At 53.6% G+C, this 19,872-nt stretch overlaps 3 protein-coding genes across 3 annotated transcripts; 2 read left to right on the top strand and 1 right to left on the bottom strand.

Moving 5' to 3' along the window:
• Positions 1-972: 972 nt before the first annotated feature.
• On the bottom strand, positions 973-7,920 carry TGME49_263820 (DEAD/DEAH box helicase domain-containing protein; the record flags this gene model as incomplete). Its single annotated transcript, XM_002365441.1, has 9 exons — positions 973-1,913; positions 2,302-2,499; positions 2,764-2,919; positions 3,283-3,354; positions 3,765-3,827; positions 4,284-4,414; positions 5,036-5,260; positions 5,572-5,662; positions 6,187-7,920. The coding sequence occupies 9 exons, from the start codon at positions 7,918-7,920 to the stop codon at positions 1,422-1,424; spliced, it is 3,162 nt and encodes a 1,053-aa protein (XP_002365482.1). The 3' UTR covers positions 973-1,421.
• Positions 7,921-8,041: 121 nt separating this feature from the next.
• On the top strand, positions 8,042-8,581 carry TGME49_263830 (hypothetical protein; the record flags this gene model as incomplete). Its single annotated transcript, XM_002365442.1, has 1 exon — positions 8,042-8,581. The coding sequence occupies one exon, from the start codon at positions 8,042-8,044 to the stop codon at positions 8,579-8,581; it is 540 nt and encodes a 179-aa protein (XP_002365483.1).
• A 3,531-nt stretch (positions 8,582-12,112) lies between these two features.
• TGME49_263840 (hypothetical protein) lies at positions 12,113-19,545 on the top strand (the record flags this gene model as incomplete). Its single annotated transcript, XM_018781345.1, has 11 exons — positions 12,113-13,089; positions 13,621-13,931; positions 14,362-14,717; positions 15,110-15,173; positions 15,511-15,560; positions 16,044-16,313; positions 16,813-16,981; positions 17,272-17,646; positions 18,404-18,453; positions 18,731-18,802; positions 19,420-19,545. The coding sequence occupies 11 exons, from the start codon at positions 12,113-12,115 to the stop codon at positions 19,543-19,545; spliced, it is 2,820 nt and encodes a 939-aa protein (XP_018637180.1).
• Between the last annotated feature and the right edge of the window lie 327 nt (positions 19,546-19,872).

Below are 19,872 nucleotides of genomic sequence, written 5' to 3'. Positions count from 1 at the left end.
CAGAAAAACACTCCAGTTTTTTCAAGACCTCTTTCTTTCAGTCCGTACAAGTGCAAGACTTCTTTGCGAGAAAGATTGCCGTTTCATTCTTTCAAGGAAAGTCTGCACTTTAGTGGCTCTCAGTCTCTCCTGCTTTCGAGGCGGCACTCTCTTAGCAACGCTGCCTGCATGCATGCGCGCAAGTCAGCTTTCTTCTGTCTCGAAAAAAATCGGAGCTGCTCCTAAACCCCGTCGCCTGCCACCACATGCGCCCATCTCAAACAATATTCTCTATCAACCAATCTATCTCTCCTGACTCGTATATATATATATATATATATATAAACATATTTATACGCGCAACCAGGTATATGTATATATATATATATATGTATATACATATATGCATATATATACACACGCATGTATATCTGAATGCATATCTAAACATGCATCCATACACATATGTATACATGCATACCTGTGCATATATATATATATATACATATATATATATATATATACATATATATATATATATACATATATATATATATGTATGTATGGTGTGCTGGAAATCTCGTTGAGCCCTGGTGCACTTCAAGTTTGCATGCGCTTTCTCGTTCTGATCTCTCTTCGCATGTGTGCAGGCGCTCCGACTTGTGTGGAGTTTGAGGCTTCCACATTTTTGACAGTTGGTTTCAAGATGAGACAGTGCAGTATCCGTGCATTTGAACTTCAGAGTTCACCTGCGAACTGAGGTTTTGCCCCTCGAAGTCGGTTTTACTCCCGTAAACACCGTCTTCGGAGCGCATTTCTGTTTTTAAGGCTGTTCTTTTCTCAAACGTGGAAAAAAGGCGCACACTGAACAGAGAATGCATTGACTCGTTTCCGCGGTTTTCTCTGGGGTCTACAATTTGCCTCAGTCGTTCACCCGCGGCACGCCGCAGTCTGCGTTTTCGAGCATTTTTCTCGAGTTCCTGTTTGAAGTTGTTCGTTGATACCGGAAAACTGAGAAGGCGGGTCCCTTCCACGAATCGGAAGTTCTCAGAGTCTTTGATTTCCGAATCCCAGCTTCGCAAGAGCAAGACGAAACGTGCAAGACTGTTTTTCCTTCTTCTCCCTTTTTCTTCTCCCTTTGTGTTTTCTTGTCTCTCTGCGCCCGACCCTCCTCGCGTGAGCCTCTCTCGCTTGTGCCTCTCCTCTCCCCCGCGGAAACCTCAGGTGCCAGACGATCGGAATGAGTCTTTGAAGACGAAGGACAATCGACGTCAGAGAAAACCGCTTCGGAAGCAGAAAAACACGGAGACATCGCCTTCCGTTCCTCTCCAAATCGAAGCTCTCGAGACACCCCACTGAGACTCGCCCGGCGCCCCAGCAAAGAGGTCCGAACGCAAGAGAGCCTAAGAATGAAATGGCGTGCATGCAGTTGGGGAGGAGGCTCAGAAGTCGTTGGCCATGTCTTGGAGGAAAGCAGGAATTTCTGAGTCGTGTTGCTTCAGGATATGGATCATCGCAGGCGCGAGTTTCTTGTCGTTCCAGTTCATGTAGCTGATCGCGACGCCTGGGCGGCCTGCGCGCCCCGTTCGTCCGATCCGGTGCACATAGTGCTCCATTTCCTGCGGCATGTCGACGTTGATGACGAGGCCGACATTGGGGAAGTCCAGGCCTCTCGCGGCGACCGACGTAGCGACGAGGACGGGGAAGCGGCCGTCACGGAAGTTGCGGAATACCTGCTGTCGCTCCGGTTGCGTTCGATTGCCGGTCAGGACTTCAGTCTGGATGCCTGCGAGACGAATCGTGTGGGCGGTCGGGTGGATCGCTCGCTTGCTGCGGACAAAGACGATCGCCTGGCTGTTGTTCGCAGATAAAAACTCCTCCAAGTCTGCACGCAGCGCTGCTGCCTTCAGGGGCTCCTCCACATGCTTCACAATCTGCAGAGACAGTGGGAACGGCAGACACAGGGAAATAACGAGAGAGAGAAACAGAAGCCACTGTCGACTGGCGCGCGTCCTGAAAGGTCGACTTCTTTTGAAGAGGAAGACGCGCGGAGCCTTGGCGTGAGGCCGGAAGAGAAGAAAAAGAAAACGAAGAAGCTGGGAGAAACAACAATTCCAAAAAACCTTCAGGGAAGAGAGTGGGGACGCTGCGACGCGCGGGTCGGGCAGACTGCTGGAGAAAGAAGAGGCGCGAGAGCGTTTCGAGCAGTTTTCACGGTTTTCAGATGAAACCTTGATGCTGAGAGATGGCAACACACAGAGGGAGACTCGCCACGGTTCATCCCTCCGGACTCCAGAACTCCTTCCTCAAATCGATCCTCACCTGCGTCACCATGCTATTCTTCGCTGCTGTGTTCATCGCACCAGGTACAGCATCGTTGGCAGGACCCACAGACAGCCGTACGTACGCCGGCTTGAAAACCATCGGGAGGAGATCCATCAGGTCTGCTGGATACGTCGCGGAAAACAGCATCGTCTGTCGCGAGTCCGGCAGGTCTCGTTCCTTCAAGAGAGACATAATCTGCAGAAGATCAAGAAGCGAAAAGAGATCCAATCCAACGCCGTTGGAACCCCCGACCGAAACTCGCCGCCGAGCTACGCAGCAGACACAGAGAAAAACGAATCGAAGAGACCATCGGCGTGGAACATGTCGAGTGAGAAACGCGAAGTCAAAAAAGCGGGAAAAACGCGCAGTTGGCATCTTCTGTCTCGCGCGCTGAATAGGAACATCTCGTGGATTTCAAGTTTTCTCCGAGCCTCGAGCTGAAGAAAACGTAGATCTTACCACAGATCGGAAGCCCATGTTCAGCATCACGTCTGCCTCGTCGAGAACGAGAGTTGCCACAAAACTCAAAGAAACTTTGCACAAGTCGCACATGTCCACCAGCCGTCCAGGTGTACATACGGCGATGTCGATCTGCTGTCTGTTGATATGGTCTACCTAAAATCCACAAGCAACGACCCCAGGAAACGCGTCGTAATGGCATTTTGGGGAAAAAAAACATGGCACGCAGAGTCGAAAGAACCGCCTTCGACAGTCCTGGTTACACTAGAATCCACGCGACGGCGATCTGACCGCCTCAGGCGCGAGAGGCAACAGAGACCAAGTCCTTCTCTTGTGCGCTTTTGTTGCGTATTTCTGTCTGAATTCCAAACTGCTTCTGCAGATCCTCTTCCACTCCGAGAGAAAAAGACGAAGAACGCGGCCCCTCAGACTCGACGGAGACGGGTGGGTCTTCTTTCTCGAGTTGCATCCAGAGACCGAACCGGAAGTCGCCAACGCTGGGGAGAAAGAAACGCTCACCTGATCTTTCTGAGGCATGCCGCCGATGAGGAGAATGTGCGTCAGGCCTGTGCCTCGACAGACCCGAACAATCTGAAAAGCGAAAACGAAAAAAACAATGACAAAACCAGCTGTTTGCACATCGAGAACGACGGTTTGACGAGGGCGACCGGCAAGGAAAGCACAAGAGCTTCCCTTGCTTCCTCTTGGAAAACGTCACACCCTCAAAGGGGATCCTGACGCGCAGTCTCTCTTCGAATTCACGGTCCGACGCCTGCTTGGCAGTCAGTCCCAAACAAAGAACGAAACTCATCTTTTCCCCTTGTTCCAGTGCGTTGCATGCGGCCGTCTCTGCCAACGCAGGGGCGTCTCTTTGTCTTGTGTCGCCCCCGTTGTTTTCACTCTCGAGCAAGCGTCTCCTCTCTTCCAGCTGGTTCATCGTGTTCACAGTGCGTTCTCGCCCCGGACAACGTGAAAGGCAAACGACGAAAAAGCGCGCTTACATCCTCCCCGATTTGAAGTGCCAACTCGCGAGTTGGAACGAGAATGAGGCCAGTCGGCGAAGCCTGCGAAGACAGGAAAGTACTGGAAGCGCTCTGTACGTCGTGCGAACGTCGAGTTCCCTTTTTCGTTTTCAGAGCTGCTGGCGTCTCCACAACGAAGGGTCTCTCGACGAACAGAAGAAAGTTCAGCCTCGACAGAAAGCTGTCTCTCGAGACCGTTATCTGGAGATGCCCAGACGCGAGAAGAAAACGCCGTGTCACGACGAGAGAGAGAGGAAAAACGAGGCAAAGGAAGACGAGACGGAGACACAAACCTCCCAATCCCTGAGCATAAGTCCACCGCACTAGAAACATGGGAGGAGGCGCCCCCAGCCACCACCATGCGCCCTTTCCTTCCCGCAGAGCAAGAAGAGAAAATCTGGACGCGCACCGGCAGACCGAACAAACGGAGAACAGAGCACGCGTGATTGGCAAAAAAGAAGAGAGTTTCGAAAGGCACACTCGAGTCTGTTTTCTCACCTGTGCATGCGGCCCAGGGAAGAAAGGCCTGTTGATAGGCGACATTTTGAGGAGTCTCGATGCCATGGGAACCAAGAAGGCAAGTGTCTTGCCGCTTCCTGTGGAGGCAGAGCCGCAGATGTCATACCCAGCTGCGGAGCGAAAAAGAACACAGGAGACAAGAGAAATGAGGAAGCGACGCGAAAAAGGGACAGTGCGCACAGGAAGGAAACAGGGCACCAGGCGCGCGACGCGAACAGAGTTTTAAGGCTGTCGAAAGAAGCGTAGAGAGTGAGGGGGGGAGGAGAGTCCAGACCCCAAGACAGCAGCGAAGAGACAGCTGTATGTACACTGCTTCTCCACACCATACATGTACGAAAACCGCTACACCTCTGCAAGGCGCAGTCTGACCGTGTACCAAGAGGAAAGGAGACACTGTGCCTCAGAGAGAAGAGGCGAGCGCAGGCGTCGACTCTCGGAGAGGCGCAGGCAGAGCCCAGGATCCGCGAAACGCACAGACAGACGCCTCACCACCCTATAAACAGTCTGCAGGCTGGACGTTTTTTTTCTCGCACTGCCTGCGCATGCAACCTGCATGGAACACTGAGAGAAGCGTTTCGTTGGCCTCGACAGGAACGCGACATGAGGTTTGTCACGGCTGCGAGCAAGTCGCAAAAATGGACCTAATCGCGGTGGGGAGTTCACAACTGCGCGGTCTCACGGCGGCCGCCGAGCAGCCTTCTCTCCGTCTCTTCGCGCGCTCGGCTTCTCACCGCATCCAATCGGAATCGAGTGTCTCTGGACCGGCATGAGGCGCTTGAAGCCCAGGAAAAGGAGGTTGCCCAAGATGGCGGAGTGCAGCACACGTTCGCTCCCGACGACGTCCGCCACTGGCAGAGGCAAAGACGCAGGGTCGTGAACATCCGCAGTGGGTCCTGCGAAGGCGATCACTACTTCTTGATCCTCCAGCTGGCCAATCGCGTCTCCGAGGCGCTCGTCTGAACCAGGAACAGAAAAAGACCGTGCAGTCGAGTTCAGGAGGTCCGAGCCTCGAAGACAAAGAGTCTCCTGCTTCCGAGCCGAGACTGCCAGCAAACGTTCCGGACCGCCAACGACGACGGTAAGCTGTCAAGCGGCTGGAGCGTCAGAATATCAGGTCTCCTTCGGTCAGCAAGGAAAGATCAGTGGATCAGGAGAAGCATGCAGACGTGGAGACGAGACAAGGCGAAGCATGTCACACAGATGAACTGTCAGCGGGTGTGTAGGACGTGTAAGCAAAGGCCTCGCTGCGTCTTATAAGGAGTCCGACCTGCGTTGTAGTTCTCGTCGGGATTCGGGGAGTTCTCAGGCATCTCCTTGCTTGCTTCTTGCGGCTCAGGAGCTTCGCTTTCCTTCGAGACCTGGACAATGTGAGAACGCACGCACCGGGAAAAAGAACGCGGAAATGCCTGTGTTGCGCGTCAGCGAAAATACCCAGACAGACACAGACTCAGTCGAGGAGTTCGACTCACTCTCCACTTGCGCCAAAGCAACCTGTGAGCATCACATGAAGCAGTGCGACCTGCTTCAAGTGATACCGACAGACTTCTTCTGAGTAGATGTAGAAAAGAGATCCGTGACCGTGAAGCCAAGAAAGCACTAAAGCAACCGTTTCTTGGAAAGACTCTCCACGCAAAGCAACCCAGAGAAGTCGCTCTGTACCATCTCCCAACACCGAAGATGACTGACGCGGAAATCCGAGAGGCGCAGACACAGTTTCTGTAACGCACCACAAGCCCCGTCTGTGTGTTCACGCAGAAGAAGGATGCAGAAGCTTCCGGGACGACCTTCCCCGATGTCCTTTTGTCTGTTCTCCCAGAAATTCAATGTCTTGACGAATGAAACCCAACGCGCTCTGAAGAACTCGAGGTTTCCACGCGCTTACCTCCACAGCCAGAGGCGTCTCCGGCCGCTTCTCGAGAGCCATGTCCAACTCTTTCTGCTGTTCCTGCGTTCGCCTCGCATGTTCTTCCTCGATTTCCTTCTTCACCGCCGCCAACTGTTCCTCCAGAGACAGAGAACTCGTCGGTGCACCTGATGCAGACGCCGCAGCAGCAGTGGAGGAGCAGGAAGCAGAGGCCGATGCAGCAGCGGCAGCGGCGACGACATGCGGAGGAGGAGGCGTCGGAGGAGGCGGCGGGATTCCACCTAAAATCGGTTTCGCCACGGAAGCAGCTGGGGGGGCAGTTGCGTTTGCGCCAGTCGCGGAAGGTTCAGCCTGCGCGGTCTCTTTCGCTGCGGCTTGCTGCGACCGGAGAGAAGACGCGAGGAGGGAGAGGTAGGAGAACGGAACAGTGTAGGGAGCTCCAGAGTTGTCTCCTGACGCGGGCACAATCACGCTCGTCGGCGACGCGGAGAGATGCACCGCTGAGCTGGATTGAGAGCTCAGGTCTCCTTCTCGCTTCGTCGCACTCGCCTGCGAGGACCGTCGTGAAGCGTCGCTTCGCGATGAAGAGCTTCGAGACGAGTCCGAAGGACTTCTTCGGTCGCGATGTCTCCTTTTCCGGTCGCGCCGGTGCTTTCTCCGGCGGTGGGATTTGTCTCTCTTATGGGACGCAGAAGACGAACGCGAGGCAGACCTGTCACTCGAAGACCCTCTTTTTCTCTTCTTCTTCCCTCGCTCCTTGTCGTCTCGCCGGTGGTGCCTGTGGCGATGGTGGCGGCTGCGGCCTCGGCGCTCGCAGTCCTCCTTCTTCCGGCTGTCTCTTCGCTGTTTGTCGGCTCTCTCGGGAGATTCAGTCCGGCTTCTCTCGACCTTCTCCCCTTCTCTGGAGGGAGACGCGCTGTCGCGACTGCCACTGCGAACTGACCCAGATCTTCCGCGCTTCTCTCTCTTCTCCGCTCTTTCCACAGTCTGGGAGGCAAGGCGCCCGGAGTCTCGCCTAGCCGTCTCCGGTCCCTCCGTTTCACGACTGGAGCTTCGACTGGGTGCCGAGGAGGGCCGAGAAAGCGTCCGAGAGTGGGATCGGCGAGACTCGGAGCGGTTGTTGTCTCCTCGTTTCTTGTCCTTTCTTTCGTGATGCCTTCCTCGCGAGCTCTTTCTCTCCTTCGATCTGTCCCGAGACCTGCATCGCTTTCGCTTCTCCGTGCGACTATGTCTGTCGCTCCTCTCTTTTGTGTGACGTTTGATTCCCTCTCCTCGAGTGTCTTTCTGCGCCTTCTTCCCGCGTTCTTCCTCGTCCTTCTCTCCGCGACGTTCCTCAATGTGTACGTCCTCGCCCTCGCCACCCACGAGTCTCGCACTGGCACCGTGTCTGTGTCTCTTGTCCTCCTTTCTCTTGCCGCGATTCTTGTCTGTGTCTCTTTCTCTCTGCGTCTCTGAAGGCTTTTCTGAGCTTCCACTCTCGCAAGGTTTCTTCCCTTTCTCATCCTTCACCTTCTTGGCCTTCTCCTTCTTCTCCCCCTCCCCGCCGTCCTTCCCCCGCGTCGCCTCCTTGGCGTCCCGCGACTCCTTGCGGTCTTTCTCGCGCTTCTCCTGGAGATGTTTGTTCTTTCTGCTCCCGTTCTTCCGCTTTTCTTCTCCCTTGTCCCCGCCGCCCCCACCTGTTGTCCGTCGCTTGTCGCGCTTCGTCGCCTCCTCCTCGTCGGCCTCCGCCTTCAGCAGGCTGGACGGCGCCATGGGGGAATGAACTCAGCGGCAAACGGCAATTTCCGAACGGGAAAACAGACGCGTCCCTGCCTGCGGCCGAGGGACGCACAACACACAGAAAGCAGCCGTCGGGCTCTGGAGGCTACACTGCATGCCCGCGCAAGTCTGGTTCGGTGAAAAGTGCAGACAGATGCAGGCGAATCTCAACGGTCAGCAGCGTGGAAACGCAAAACTCAAAGCCGAGAGGCGCACAAACAGGACCCTTTCCGGGAGAACTCAAGAAGAGGACTGGAAACTCCAACTCAGAGCAACTCGGCAACGCTGCGAAAAGCGGCCAGTGGAGAAATTCGACACGAAAAGCAAGTTCCCTTCGCCGGCTCTTGGCCGATCGAAACCCGGAAAATCGACAAAACGCCTAGGTCAAACTAATAGGGGAAAAAACGGCGACACGCAGAAAGGCGCTCGCAGACACACAGCGAACTTCACGAAAAGAAACATCGCTTCCACTGCCGGTGGCGACTGGGCACTGAAATCGTCGGCGCGCCGCATGCTTCGGGCACCGTCCGGGTCTCGACGCCTCCAGAGAGACCCGGGGAGCGGCAGACCGTTTTGTGGGCAAGAAGCGAGCTGTCAGTTTCACAGTCCAGAGCAGGTTGCGAGAACACACATCGAGCCGGCATCTGCGATATGAAGAAGGAAACTTCACTGTGAAAACCAAGTCGCCTGGAGATGACAACATTCACGCTCTGCCTCAGTTGGCGGGAGCGCTCAGAACGCCTGACAATGCGTGCGGCAAGGGCGGCACCGTGCGAGCTGTGAAAGACAAACCCTCCACCAACAAATGTTATCTTTCGCTTTTAAAAGCAGACGGAAACCAACCTGCCTCGTGCGAGGAAGTTTCGCCAGTCTTCAGTCTGTGAGGTGCGGCTTTAAACAACCCCTACACCTCACGTCACGAAGGGGATCTGGCTTCCCCAGTTTATTTAGTGCCCGCCTTTGAAAAACCGATATAGTCTTGAAGGATTCGCGAATCCGACGACCGATTTGGGGAAGAAACTGGAAATAAAAAACTGATAAAATGCCCGCGGATGCTCAAATGCTACTCATCCACATTAAGCGCACATTTATGGTTTGACGCGGGAAACTCCGTTGTCGCACTGACCTGGCAACATGAACTGCGCCCAATTCGACAGAGTTGTTGCTGAACCACAGATGTCAGGCGAGTCCTTTCATTTCCCGAAGATCGAGTCAAAACTCATCGATAGCGGCTTCGGAGATCGAAACGGCCTGCCGCGCTAAGCGCCACAACTTCTTGACGACCGGGGAGGAGGCTTGGAGTCTTTCGTGTGAGTACGGTGGTCGCTCCGCAATACTTCTTACCATTCGTCTTAAACGCTTTCTGTCTCTCCAGATCTGTTTCTCCCGTTGAGAATACAGACGCTGTGTAAGAGCTGCATACCGGGGTGGAATGCTCACGAATTTTATCGGTCGCCGCCAGCATAGTCTATCCGTCATTCGAGAGCCTTTCCTTTGACTTCGTTTTGCTCAAAAAAAAGTTGAAGTACGAGTCATGCGCAAGAAACATTGGAGTGCCATGGGATCTAAGGCTGACCGTGCGGTGAAGTACTGCCGCCATAAACAATTCTCGAGTGTAGAGACACTAGGCAACAAACAGAAGTTTCTACGTCCTGCTGAAGCGGCCAGGTCACTGAAAAATAGTTGATATTCAACACGTCAACCTGAAAGAATTGGCGAACCAAATACCAGCCGAAGAACTGTAAAGATGGTAGATCCATCAGAGAGGATACAGTATTTGTGTACACGATCCTGTGACGGCACATGCGCCAAGGAAGTCCGGCTGAGAGACCACGTTGAGCCTAGACACCGTTGCTTTGTGAGCCTTCTGCACTTTCTGTCGGCATGACTGTGTTGTTTGTCGAGTGGCGATTGGAACGACGTCCACTAGTAAAAATTGGACCACTCAGCAGCTCGAGCTGGTGCGTAAGCCTTCCGCTGCCGTTGAGACGCGCCGGATGCGTTCCGTTCTTTCAAGAGGAAAGCCTCTCGAAGAATGTGTCGCTGCGAACCAACTGTTTGCCTATCGGTTGAAATACTCCTATTTGCTGCAGCAAGAGGCGATTTCGACGACGGTCGCGAGCTATGAATGAGACGCTTACGAACCGGTTCTGCCGACGGAAACACCCTCTGGTGCAAGTTCACCACCTTGTTTGAGTACTTGGTTCGCGGGGTTGGGGGGAATCTATTCTGGTAATTGCCAAGAAGGATCGCACCTTACCGTTATTATCGTTGTTATACTAATACACGATATTCAACTGTTTTTTCCCCCCACCGTCAACTGCCTTGTTTCAGTTTCGTACCGACTCTGTGTTGACTGCAGCAGCGTCACCCCTTTTTCTGGCGTTTTCACACGTCCGGCACTTTTGCACACGTATCAGCTCGTATAATGGAGACATGGCACAAAATTGATACGTCCGCGGTCGACAATGCAGAAAGGAACGATGAGGCATTTTTAATTACGCGCAAATGCTCATACGCTTCACGGCAGAGGTACGGCCTGTGACACCCTGACCGAATCAAGCTGACGGTGGTTGCTTGCGCAAGTGGGTGAGAAAAGGCAGAGTCGTCGTCAGCCAGTTTCTTTGCCTTCCTCCACCGGAAGGCGCGCGACAAAGTCTCGTCTTGCAGCCGAACCACACCTTGAGGAGTTCGCCAGCATCCCGATTCATTTTGCGGCAGATCCCCGTGAAGCGATCGCCGACTTAGGAGGTCGAAGCCGGTCAATGCGACATGTAAACACACTGAAACTGTAACGGAGGCGATGCATGCAATTCGGTGGTGGGCGACGAGCACGAAAACAATCAAAGATTCACGTGTACTCCTGTCGTGGTTTGTGAGCAAGTTCTAAACCGAGTTCCGTGAACCTTCATGGTTCGCTCTGACCTCATTCCCTGAATAGTCTGTCAAGGTCAAAAGGTGATTCCTCCACCTCTACAAAGGAGAGTCGCTTGTCACCGTGTGTGTCTATCGTCCACTGAAGTTGGAATTTGCGGGCCTGCTTGTCAGAACTGAGAGACACAGTCTCGTTGCGCTCACCGAGGAAAGCGCATGCAGAGGCGTATATCTCGATTTGTGGCATGCGAGGACTGCATGACCTCAAACCCGCATCGATTGGCGCCAGATTTCTCAGAAAAGCGTTTCCGCTGCTTCAAGAACTCGCTGAAACTGCATGTTTCACTCCTTAAGCCCACTGCACACACGAAACGCCTAGAGTTTGGGTTCCTATTCGTGGTTGCGCCTTCGTCCGGAATTCGCTGTGGTAGCTTTTTCCTCCAACTCGCATCGTGTTTCCTCCGACTCTTCTTCTCAGTCTTTCGCTGATGCTCCCCGAAAACGCCTTGCCGCTTTCCCTCCCCATTAGGAGCTGGGCGAACTGGCAACGGGCCGCGCCTTGCTGTTTGTGAACTCTGTGCGGTTTCCCGCAGGCGATTTTCCTGTTTTCAGGATCGCGCGCGACGACGGAAATCCAAGTTCGTGCTGTCAAATGAACTGCATGTACTTCCCCGGTCAAGCTCTCCGTTTTCCGCGGATGTGAGTGAGAGATTTCCCGTTGTCGTCACTCAAAAACGTTCCATGTTTACGTTGTCTTCCACGTTGTACACGTGCGTGTGTGTGTGGATTCCTCTTGGGAACCTTGTGTTACGCCTCAGGAGAGAACCGATTTCCGGAGCACAAGAGGCCATGGCGGATACTTGCGCATCTTCCCTGCTTCTCTCTGCGGTATGTAGGAGGAGGCAGAGACGAAACGGTCTCTGTCACTTGCCGTAAGGCGTTCCCTACGCCACCAGGCGTCCTCTCCAGACACTCCGCTTGCTCCTTCCGCTACAACATCGTAGCCCCGAGGATTCAGTTCCTCCAATTTATCCTCCCTTCCCCATCTGTATTTTCCTTCTGTGTTGTTATAACGCGTCCGTCATTCATGCCCGGAGAAGTTGGAGTAGATGCACTTTAGAGCCCCGCCCAGAGGAGGGGGGTTCTCGCGGCCTTGTATCCCTCAGGTGTATGTACACCCCAGCTCGCCCGCCTTTCCCTCGGTTGAACAGATGCTCACCGATGCGCGTCCCCCGTGCAGCCGCAGGCGGCAGATTTCAGTGAACTGAAGAGCCATCTCGGGGTGGTCATCCTCTCTTGGAAAACGGGATGCATGTGCATGCAAATTGTCATTTCTTTTGAGTCTTCTTTCTGTCGTGTCCGTGAACTACGCGGCTTTGTCAGCACTCGCTGCGCCAGAGTCCGTTTCTGTTCGACCTCCGCGCGTCCGCTGGAGCGCAACTGGATTCCCTCAAGGGCGAACTGGAATTTCTCTCCTGCTTCCAAGATGGCCGCGCGCTTCCCCCCCTTTCGTTCGCTCCACCCGCTTCTCCCTCCTTGCCGGTTCTCGCGCAAAAACTTGACGGACGCCAAGACGACACCGCGAACAGAAGAAGCCTCGTCGTCTTTACATCTGCCATCTGCGTCGTTCTCCTTACAGCTCAGCCTCCGTGCTGAAGCAGGCTTCGCAAGCCAGGTACACGAGGCCGATCGGTCTCCTTTCCTCTCTTCTTCTCCGCGTCCTTTCTTCCGTCGACCATACTCTGTCCTCTGTTCCTCTCTCGGTCCTGGAATTCCGAGAGGAGTGCCAGACCTTCTTCGAGCTCCTAGTTTCAGAGAAGAACGGCGGGTCTTCTCTCAAACCTCCAGTTCGGGCGACCCCAACGTTCCTTCAAACAAAAGGGAAACTGCCAAGAATCCGCCTGCAAGTGGACGCTTCAGACTCCTCCGAGCTGTCGAGAACCTCGTCAGCGCCCGCGCCAAGCGGGGGCCTGTCTCCTCGCCGGAGACACCTGGGGGACCACTATCGCCTGTGTCTGCTTCGGCGGCGCCAGAGCGCGAAGGCGCAGGCGACACCCCACAGCAGAACGCGGAGGGAGAGAGGGATCTCGAGGAGACAGAGGCCAAGAGCGAGTCGGAGAAAATAACAGACGAAGGCTCGCACTGGCTCGCCAGACGGGCAAGGGGCTCGCGACTCGCGACTGGAAGGAGTCTTCTCGCTGGACAGCCGGACGGGTGCTCTGTGCAGGATCGGCGAGAAGACGGCAGCGAGTCAAAACCTGTGACCGTGGTGTACGCCCATGCCTCCTCGTAAGACATGCACAAAAGAAAAACGCGGAAGAAAGAGAGGAAAAAGACTCGAGAGGAGGCCGGTGTGGCGGGGAACCGGGAAGGCCACAGAGAGGACAGACATGCACTGAGAAGGGGACGACAAAAGGTAGGACAAAGAACCGACGAAGGGAGTGACCAGGCAGAAGTGTGGAGAATGAGAACCGCGAGGAGACAGAGATAACGCCATGTGCAGAGTTTTGAGAGGAGACACGGTGCAGGCAGAACACAAACAGAAAGGCGGGACTCAGACAGGAAACGAGAGGCAAGTGAGAGAGGAGGAGCACGGACCGAGAACGAGAACTTTTCAATGTCTCCAAGACGAAGGATCCGAACAATCCCACAACCAACCGAGGGAAAGCAGACCCACCAACATACCCCAGTAACTGAGTCTTCCACTCGTGCCGTTTCTTCTTTCTCCTTGTTTCTCGCCCCTGTCTTTTATTATGTCTCCTTCTCTCTCCAGTGTATCTCAGTGTTCGCCTCTTGCTTCTTCTCTCCCCCTTTCGTCAGGATGGAGACCACGCGCCCCGCATCCTCGGCGTCGCTGTCTCGCTTTCTCAGCAATCTCCTCCCAAGACTGTTTCTGTTCCCCACTCCGCTTAGCTCCGCCCAGAGGACAGCTGAAAAACCTGTTGCGGAAGGCGCCTCTGTTGGGGCAGAGTCGGCTGCTCGCGAGCCGCTCCTCTCGCCTTCCCAGCGCCAGAGCCTCCCCTTTAACTTCGTCACTGTCGACGTCGCCGCGGAGCCCAGACTCGGCGCCTTCCTCGCCCTCCCTTCTGTCCCCGCGCTCGTTTGCTTCTATCGAAAGAAACTGTACTCTGGTGAGTTCTTCCTTCAACAAAATTCACATACATTTACGGGTCTCTCTCTCTCTCTATATATATATATATTCATACATGCATATATATATATATTTATTTATATTTATATTGGAGCATATAGAGAGATGGTGGGCAGTTGGATCTTGGTGCTATTTTACAGTCTTTGCCATCGTAACTGTGTCCTGGTCGATGAATGGGATTTGCATCCTGGAAACAGAGACGTTCAAGGACTCCCAATCTCAGTCTATAAGTTTGCCCAGAGATGCGATTGACCAGCACTGCCGTCAACGCTCTCTGTTTCTCTCTCTCTCTCTGTGGGTCCATTCCTTTCGACACCTGCTTTCGTTCGATTGATGGCAAGCCAAAGCGTGTGTAGGGTGACATCTGAAAGCGCGCTTCGGTGTCTTTGTCACCGTGTCTCTGCTCCCAGTTTTAGCGCCAGGGGCGTCAGATGTTGCTCTTCTTCGATTCTTGAAGGAGGCAGCAGATCTGTCTGAGACGTCCATTTCTGCCAGTCGGGAGAAGAACGTCTGCTCTCGAGTCTCGCCGGAAAACGTGGCCGAGGCTGTCCATGGAGCCCGTGTTGCCGCGGCGACGACCGCGGGCGGCAAAGGGTCTCTCGCGGTCGGAAGTGCAGCCTTGGGCTCCAAACGCCTCACGGAGACAGAGGCAATCGCGCTCGAGGGGGCGTGGGCAGAACGCAAAGATGTTCAGTGTCTGCTCACTCAGCTGGGAGTTGCGATGACACGCGAACAGGCTGAAGAGGTCCAGACTCTGAAGAACGAGGTGCGTACTTTTCAGTCTCGATGGGTGTGGAGGTCTGTGAAATCTCTTCTGCCAAGCCAGCTGAACGTCTCTCTGCGTCTCCACGAACCTTCTCCACACGTGTATTTCTGTGTTGATTTCCTGGGTTTCTTCGTCTCTGTTTTGCCCTCTCAGACGTGGTGCCGCGTCCGCGTTGCTGCGTTCAGTCTCGATCTCGAGAGTTGTCTGTGATTTGCCATTTCAGAAGGAGATGGCATGTGGAAGGGTTTTTCGTCGCTCGACAGACTAGACTCATCAGGAAGGCCATAAACGATGCATGTGAACTCTCGACGTTCAAATGCCAAGTTCCCGTTGAGTTCCAGACGTGGTGGAGATGGAGGAGGTTTCTTTTTCTCTCCTGTGACTTCCTTCAGCTTGTTGCAGAAGACCGCAGTGAAGACGCTGTGTTGACCGGAGGCCGGCGCCTGTTCGCAGAGCGTAAGGCAGCAGCTGTTTCAATTTTCTTCTAAGGACTCCGAGGGAGAAGACTGAGAGGAACTTGCTGGCACTGAAGACGGCGAGATCTCGTGTATCGGACGATCGATTCACGAGCTTTCTTCCGTTTGCCGGATCCAAGTGCCACTGTGTTAACAGCGGTCGAGTGAAGTGGCGATTCCCTTGGTCCTTCAGCCATATGTTCAGGACGTTTGTCTGAAAAGCGTTTCCATCTCTGAACCGAGTTCCTGATTCACGGCTTGCTGTGCCAAAAAAGTGGATAAAGAACCCGCGAACTGCCAGAGTCTCGATGTGCGAGTGTTGGCGTTTGCGTTTTCAGTGCAGCTGCAACTCACCGGAGACTCCCCACCCGACAGAGAGGCTCTCAGTGTAAGTTTTACGCGGACAACGATTCGGGGAAGGCCCGCGCTCGTTCGATCTACATCGCCTCCGCAACAACGCATGCATGTACATATGTGCGTACATGCATGCATATACATAAAATATATATAATATATAATATAATATACATATATATATATATACATATATATATATATATGTATATTTGTCAGTTTGTTTATGTACGATTTGTGTGGTTGCATGTAGTTGCCTAAGTCTACATCCCGGTGTGACTGGACCAGCAAGGTGTCTGCTACAAGGTTCGGTTTCAGCATTCTGACGTATCGCTGCCTCTCCATATGGACCATAGTGTAGGGACTCCGCGACTGCGTGTGCTGTTCCAACTTCTCACTCGTTCTTCATCAGTTGTGTTTTTGGAATTCGGCGATTCTCTCGCATGACATTCGACATATTCAACATTCGTCGTGTTCTGGACATTGACGCGTTTGCTGTTTCTGCTGTGTCTATCAGACCCTCTTGAGCGAGATCCTGGGCAGCGCCTTGAGTCTCCCTGAGAGTCTGCAGCCTCCCAAGTTGTCTGAAGTGTCTAGACAGGAGGCGGGACGAAGCGTGTCTTCTGACTCTCGGCCGAGCAGAAAGAAAACAGGATACGCAGAGCAATGGGCCTCGCTCTATCAGATAGAAGGCTACTGGAATGAACTTGAAACGTCTCCCGTCTGTGCTCGGCTTCTCGCGAAAGCCACCGTGGCTCTGTTTAACCACGAGCAAGTGAATCTCCAGGTGAGCGATGTGCCAAAATGCCAAGATGTGTGTGCGAATGCAGACAGGAAACAACGCACTCTTTCTCTCTTTCTCTGTGCCGTGCGTCTTTGCGTAGAAGCAAAACAAAAGTACAGCCTTCCTTCCAGTGGCGAAAAACGTTTTTCTCAACTTCACTTCAGTGCCCGTGGACTGTCTAGACACCTGATCCAGGCGCGTCCCAGCGTGGCTGCGGTTTCGGGGAGTGTACCGACCTAAGCCCGAAACCTTTTAACTTCGCGAATTTGGGGAAAAGGCTTTTATTCGTGGCAGCGCTTTCACGGCTTCTCACATGACTCCAGCTATGACAAACCGATCTCCACGAGGTTGACGCCTGCTGGCCACCACCCCCGAAAGTACTCAGCTGCAGCTTGGGTGAGAAAAGAGAGCATGCTTCTCGCAACAAAGCCGGTGCAAGGACGCTCGGCCTGTGTGCGCTTTGCACGGTTTCAGCGAGTGACCGATGCGGACTGTTCTGTAGGAACTGGATCTCTGTATCGACCGCGCGAGTGGAGAAGACGACGAGGAATGGCCTTCGATACGCGCCTCTCTGTCGGAATCTCTGAAAACTGCTCTAAACGCCGACGAACCTGTCAGACCCCTTGACGAGGCCGTGCACTACGCCCATTTGACAATGAAAAATGAGAAAGGTGAGGAACGGCTTCCGGGTCGAATGCAAGTGCTTCGATGTTGTTGTCTTTCAGCTCCTTCCAGAATTGTGTCTGTCACCACGAGAAAGATCGTCAGCGTCCCTGTTCTCCGATGTGGACTCTTTAGCCCTCTGTCTCCCGGCCTTCTGTCACCTTGAGACACCCTGTAGACATCCGCGTTCCACCTTGCTCCTGCCTGCACCACAGTGTATCTGCGTGGACTGTTTCTTACTCCAAGTCTCTTTCAAACAGATCCTTGTCTCCGTTTCCCTGCCTTCCTTCCTAAACAGATTTTTCGAGCCTCCGACCTTCGTTCTTTTTCCTGGGTTCGACTGCCGTACTCGACTGTCCCCTGAGAACAGCTAGTCGTCTTCGACGCCTGAAGGCTGCTCGGCTCTTCCACGGGGGCGCCTACGAGGAGGCTCTGAAGTTCGCTGTTTTCGCCTACCGCCTCGAGTGTCAAGGGCCAGTGGAGACCCGCAGAGCTGCTGCGCCGGAGCATGTTCTGGGCAAATGGCGAGACGAGGAGGCGGCGCTCCTCGCGGTCGACTCATCCCATGACAAAGTCGGGGGAAACGGAACAGAGGACCTCTTCGATCAGATGGCCTGCGCCCGAGCTGGGTGGCCTGCGAGAACTCTTCTCATGGCGATGTACATGGCTTTAGGTGAGCTGCGCTCTCTAGCGACCTAAGAGTTGAACTCGATCCTCCCCTCTTCAGTTTGCGCCGGGGAGTCCTTTGTGTACAGCTTCTACCGCGGCACTGAGAGAAGTGCATCCCGTGTGTGTTGGGCGTCGGCTGGTGAAGACTACAGAGGGCAACGGGGTCGGCTCGCTGTTACCTTGGAATTCTTGACAAAGAGCTGTGCAGCTTCTGCGAGAAAGACGCTGCGACCGGAGGGCAGGTTTCAGAGAGAGAAAACGAAACGTTACGGCGGCTCCGTCTGGTCTTTTGTTTCCCTTTATTTTTTGGGAGGCGGAGAGAAAGTGAGGACACTCGAGGCAGGAATACACAAAGTTCAAGAGAGACAGCCGAGACAGAATGGGCGCGAAAAGGTTCATTTCGTGTGGATAAAATCCAACGGAGCTTTCTCTGACAGCGCGTTGGTCTACGGAATGACGACGTGTGTCCACGGGAGATGCAGGAACGCGACTCGAGTCCGGCAAGAAAAAAAAGGTTTAGAGTTCAGAGGCCAGGTCACCTGGGTGTGTCAGAGGTCGCCTACTCTAGGACGGTGGTGACTGCCATTCCTGAAAGTGCTCCAATCTTTACTGCGTTGGGCGCCGATTCTTGATTGAAGAAAATTGTACTACTAGGGCAGCAAAACTCTGGTGTATCGTTGTGCGTCTCCTCTCTTCAACCGGGTTCCACGAAAAAGTGACGTGATCAAGATCGATGTGCAAATGTGCATGTGCGTCTTCAGGAGCGAAACACCCGGCGGTACAGCGCAGTCGCGCAGAGTTGGAAGTCCTGGTAAGTTTGCCGATGATCGTTTGGAAAACGTAAATACATATATACACATATCTATTTACATATCTGAACATGAAGACACACATGTGTATACGCATACGCACAAAACCAGCTGGCAACTTGTCCTGGAGACGCGACTGCCGATACGGGATGGTGAACGAGGTCTTCGAGTCTGTTTCTGCAGGCATGCATGCGTGCGTACCTTGGCATTCAATTTGCGAGTGTCAGTGAAGGAGCTTTGCATGCGTCAGTGTCTCAACTTTTCTCCTTTTTGCTGCAGCTTGGTACCGACGGATTTGTCCCCGTTGTTTTCCCACACACACGCGCGCGAGCTGGTGGAAAACCGATCATGGTAAATTGGGCATGCAGTGCCGTTTCATCCAATGTTTTACGCACTGCTCAGATGGTGTAAATGCTGCCGACTAATGGTCTTCCAGCTTCCAGATAAACTCCATATTGACACGAGCCCGCGTCGAAGAAGTCGGTGTCTTCCGCAGTTCATACGAGTGGTGATTAGTGCACCGAGCGAACACGATGCGGTTGTCTGGGAACGAAATCGAGACAAACGAAGCACGGTAACTGTTGGCCTTGTCGAAGAAATGCCTGCTAGAAATGATCTCAGCATTCCACCCGTTGTGTGTCTGACAGTGTCAAGCGGAATGCTTGCACGGTATATATATATATATATATATATATACATATATGAGAACATTGCCAATTATGGTCTTGTGTAGCATTTCCTGTGTTCCGTAACGTCCCAGAGTCTCCGGCCAATACCTGTGGACTTATGCGAAGCGCCGTTCTGGTGTTCCTCTGTACCAGACGGCATTGTGCACAATCGTTCGGCTAAATGGCGATACATGTGCGTGCCGTCTCTATGTTTCCTCTTGTTTGACAGCGAATTGTCTGAAAATGTGGATACTTGGGTGCGATACATTTGCGTCGACTTGTTGTGTGTTCCCTTCTCAGATGCGTGGAAAGAGCGGAAAATGGCATTGGCTAGGACCCTACTGGAAGCCTCCATGGGCGCCGTCAAACAAAGCACGTTGGCCGACTGGACCCGAAGAATGGGCATGGTCAGATCCTACTCGATGACGTTTGTTTTGGTTTTCTCATTGGTGGAATATCTTGCACGGTTTCCAGTCTTTTGTATCGGTGGAGTGTGTGTGGCGATGGGAAGGCAGTGCGGGCTGGATGGGTGTCTTTGCCTGAGCCGTGTAGCGCCTGGGAGTGATTCTGTAGAACTGGTGATGCACCGCCATTTGATGAAAGGCTGCGCGGCGCAGCAAACGCAGAAGCCCATGCCAACCCACTTTTTCGCGAGGAAAGTAACTGTTTCGCGTTTCCTCAGCACACGGCAGGTTGCTACTCTTGGATGGGATCTTGCTCAGCGGCACACCCTGCTGAAGTCACTGACACATC

This window comes from Toxoplasma gondii, chromosome VIIb, assembly GCF_000006565.2.
Source record: "Toxoplasma gondii ME49 chromosome VIIb, whole genome shotgun sequence".
NCBI lineage: Eukaryota > Apicomplexa > Conoidasida > Eucoccidiorida > Sarcocystidae > Toxoplasma > Toxoplasma gondii.
The sequence above is the reverse complement of the archived record's forward strand: the minus strand, read 5'-3'. Positions and strand labels throughout refer to the sequence as shown.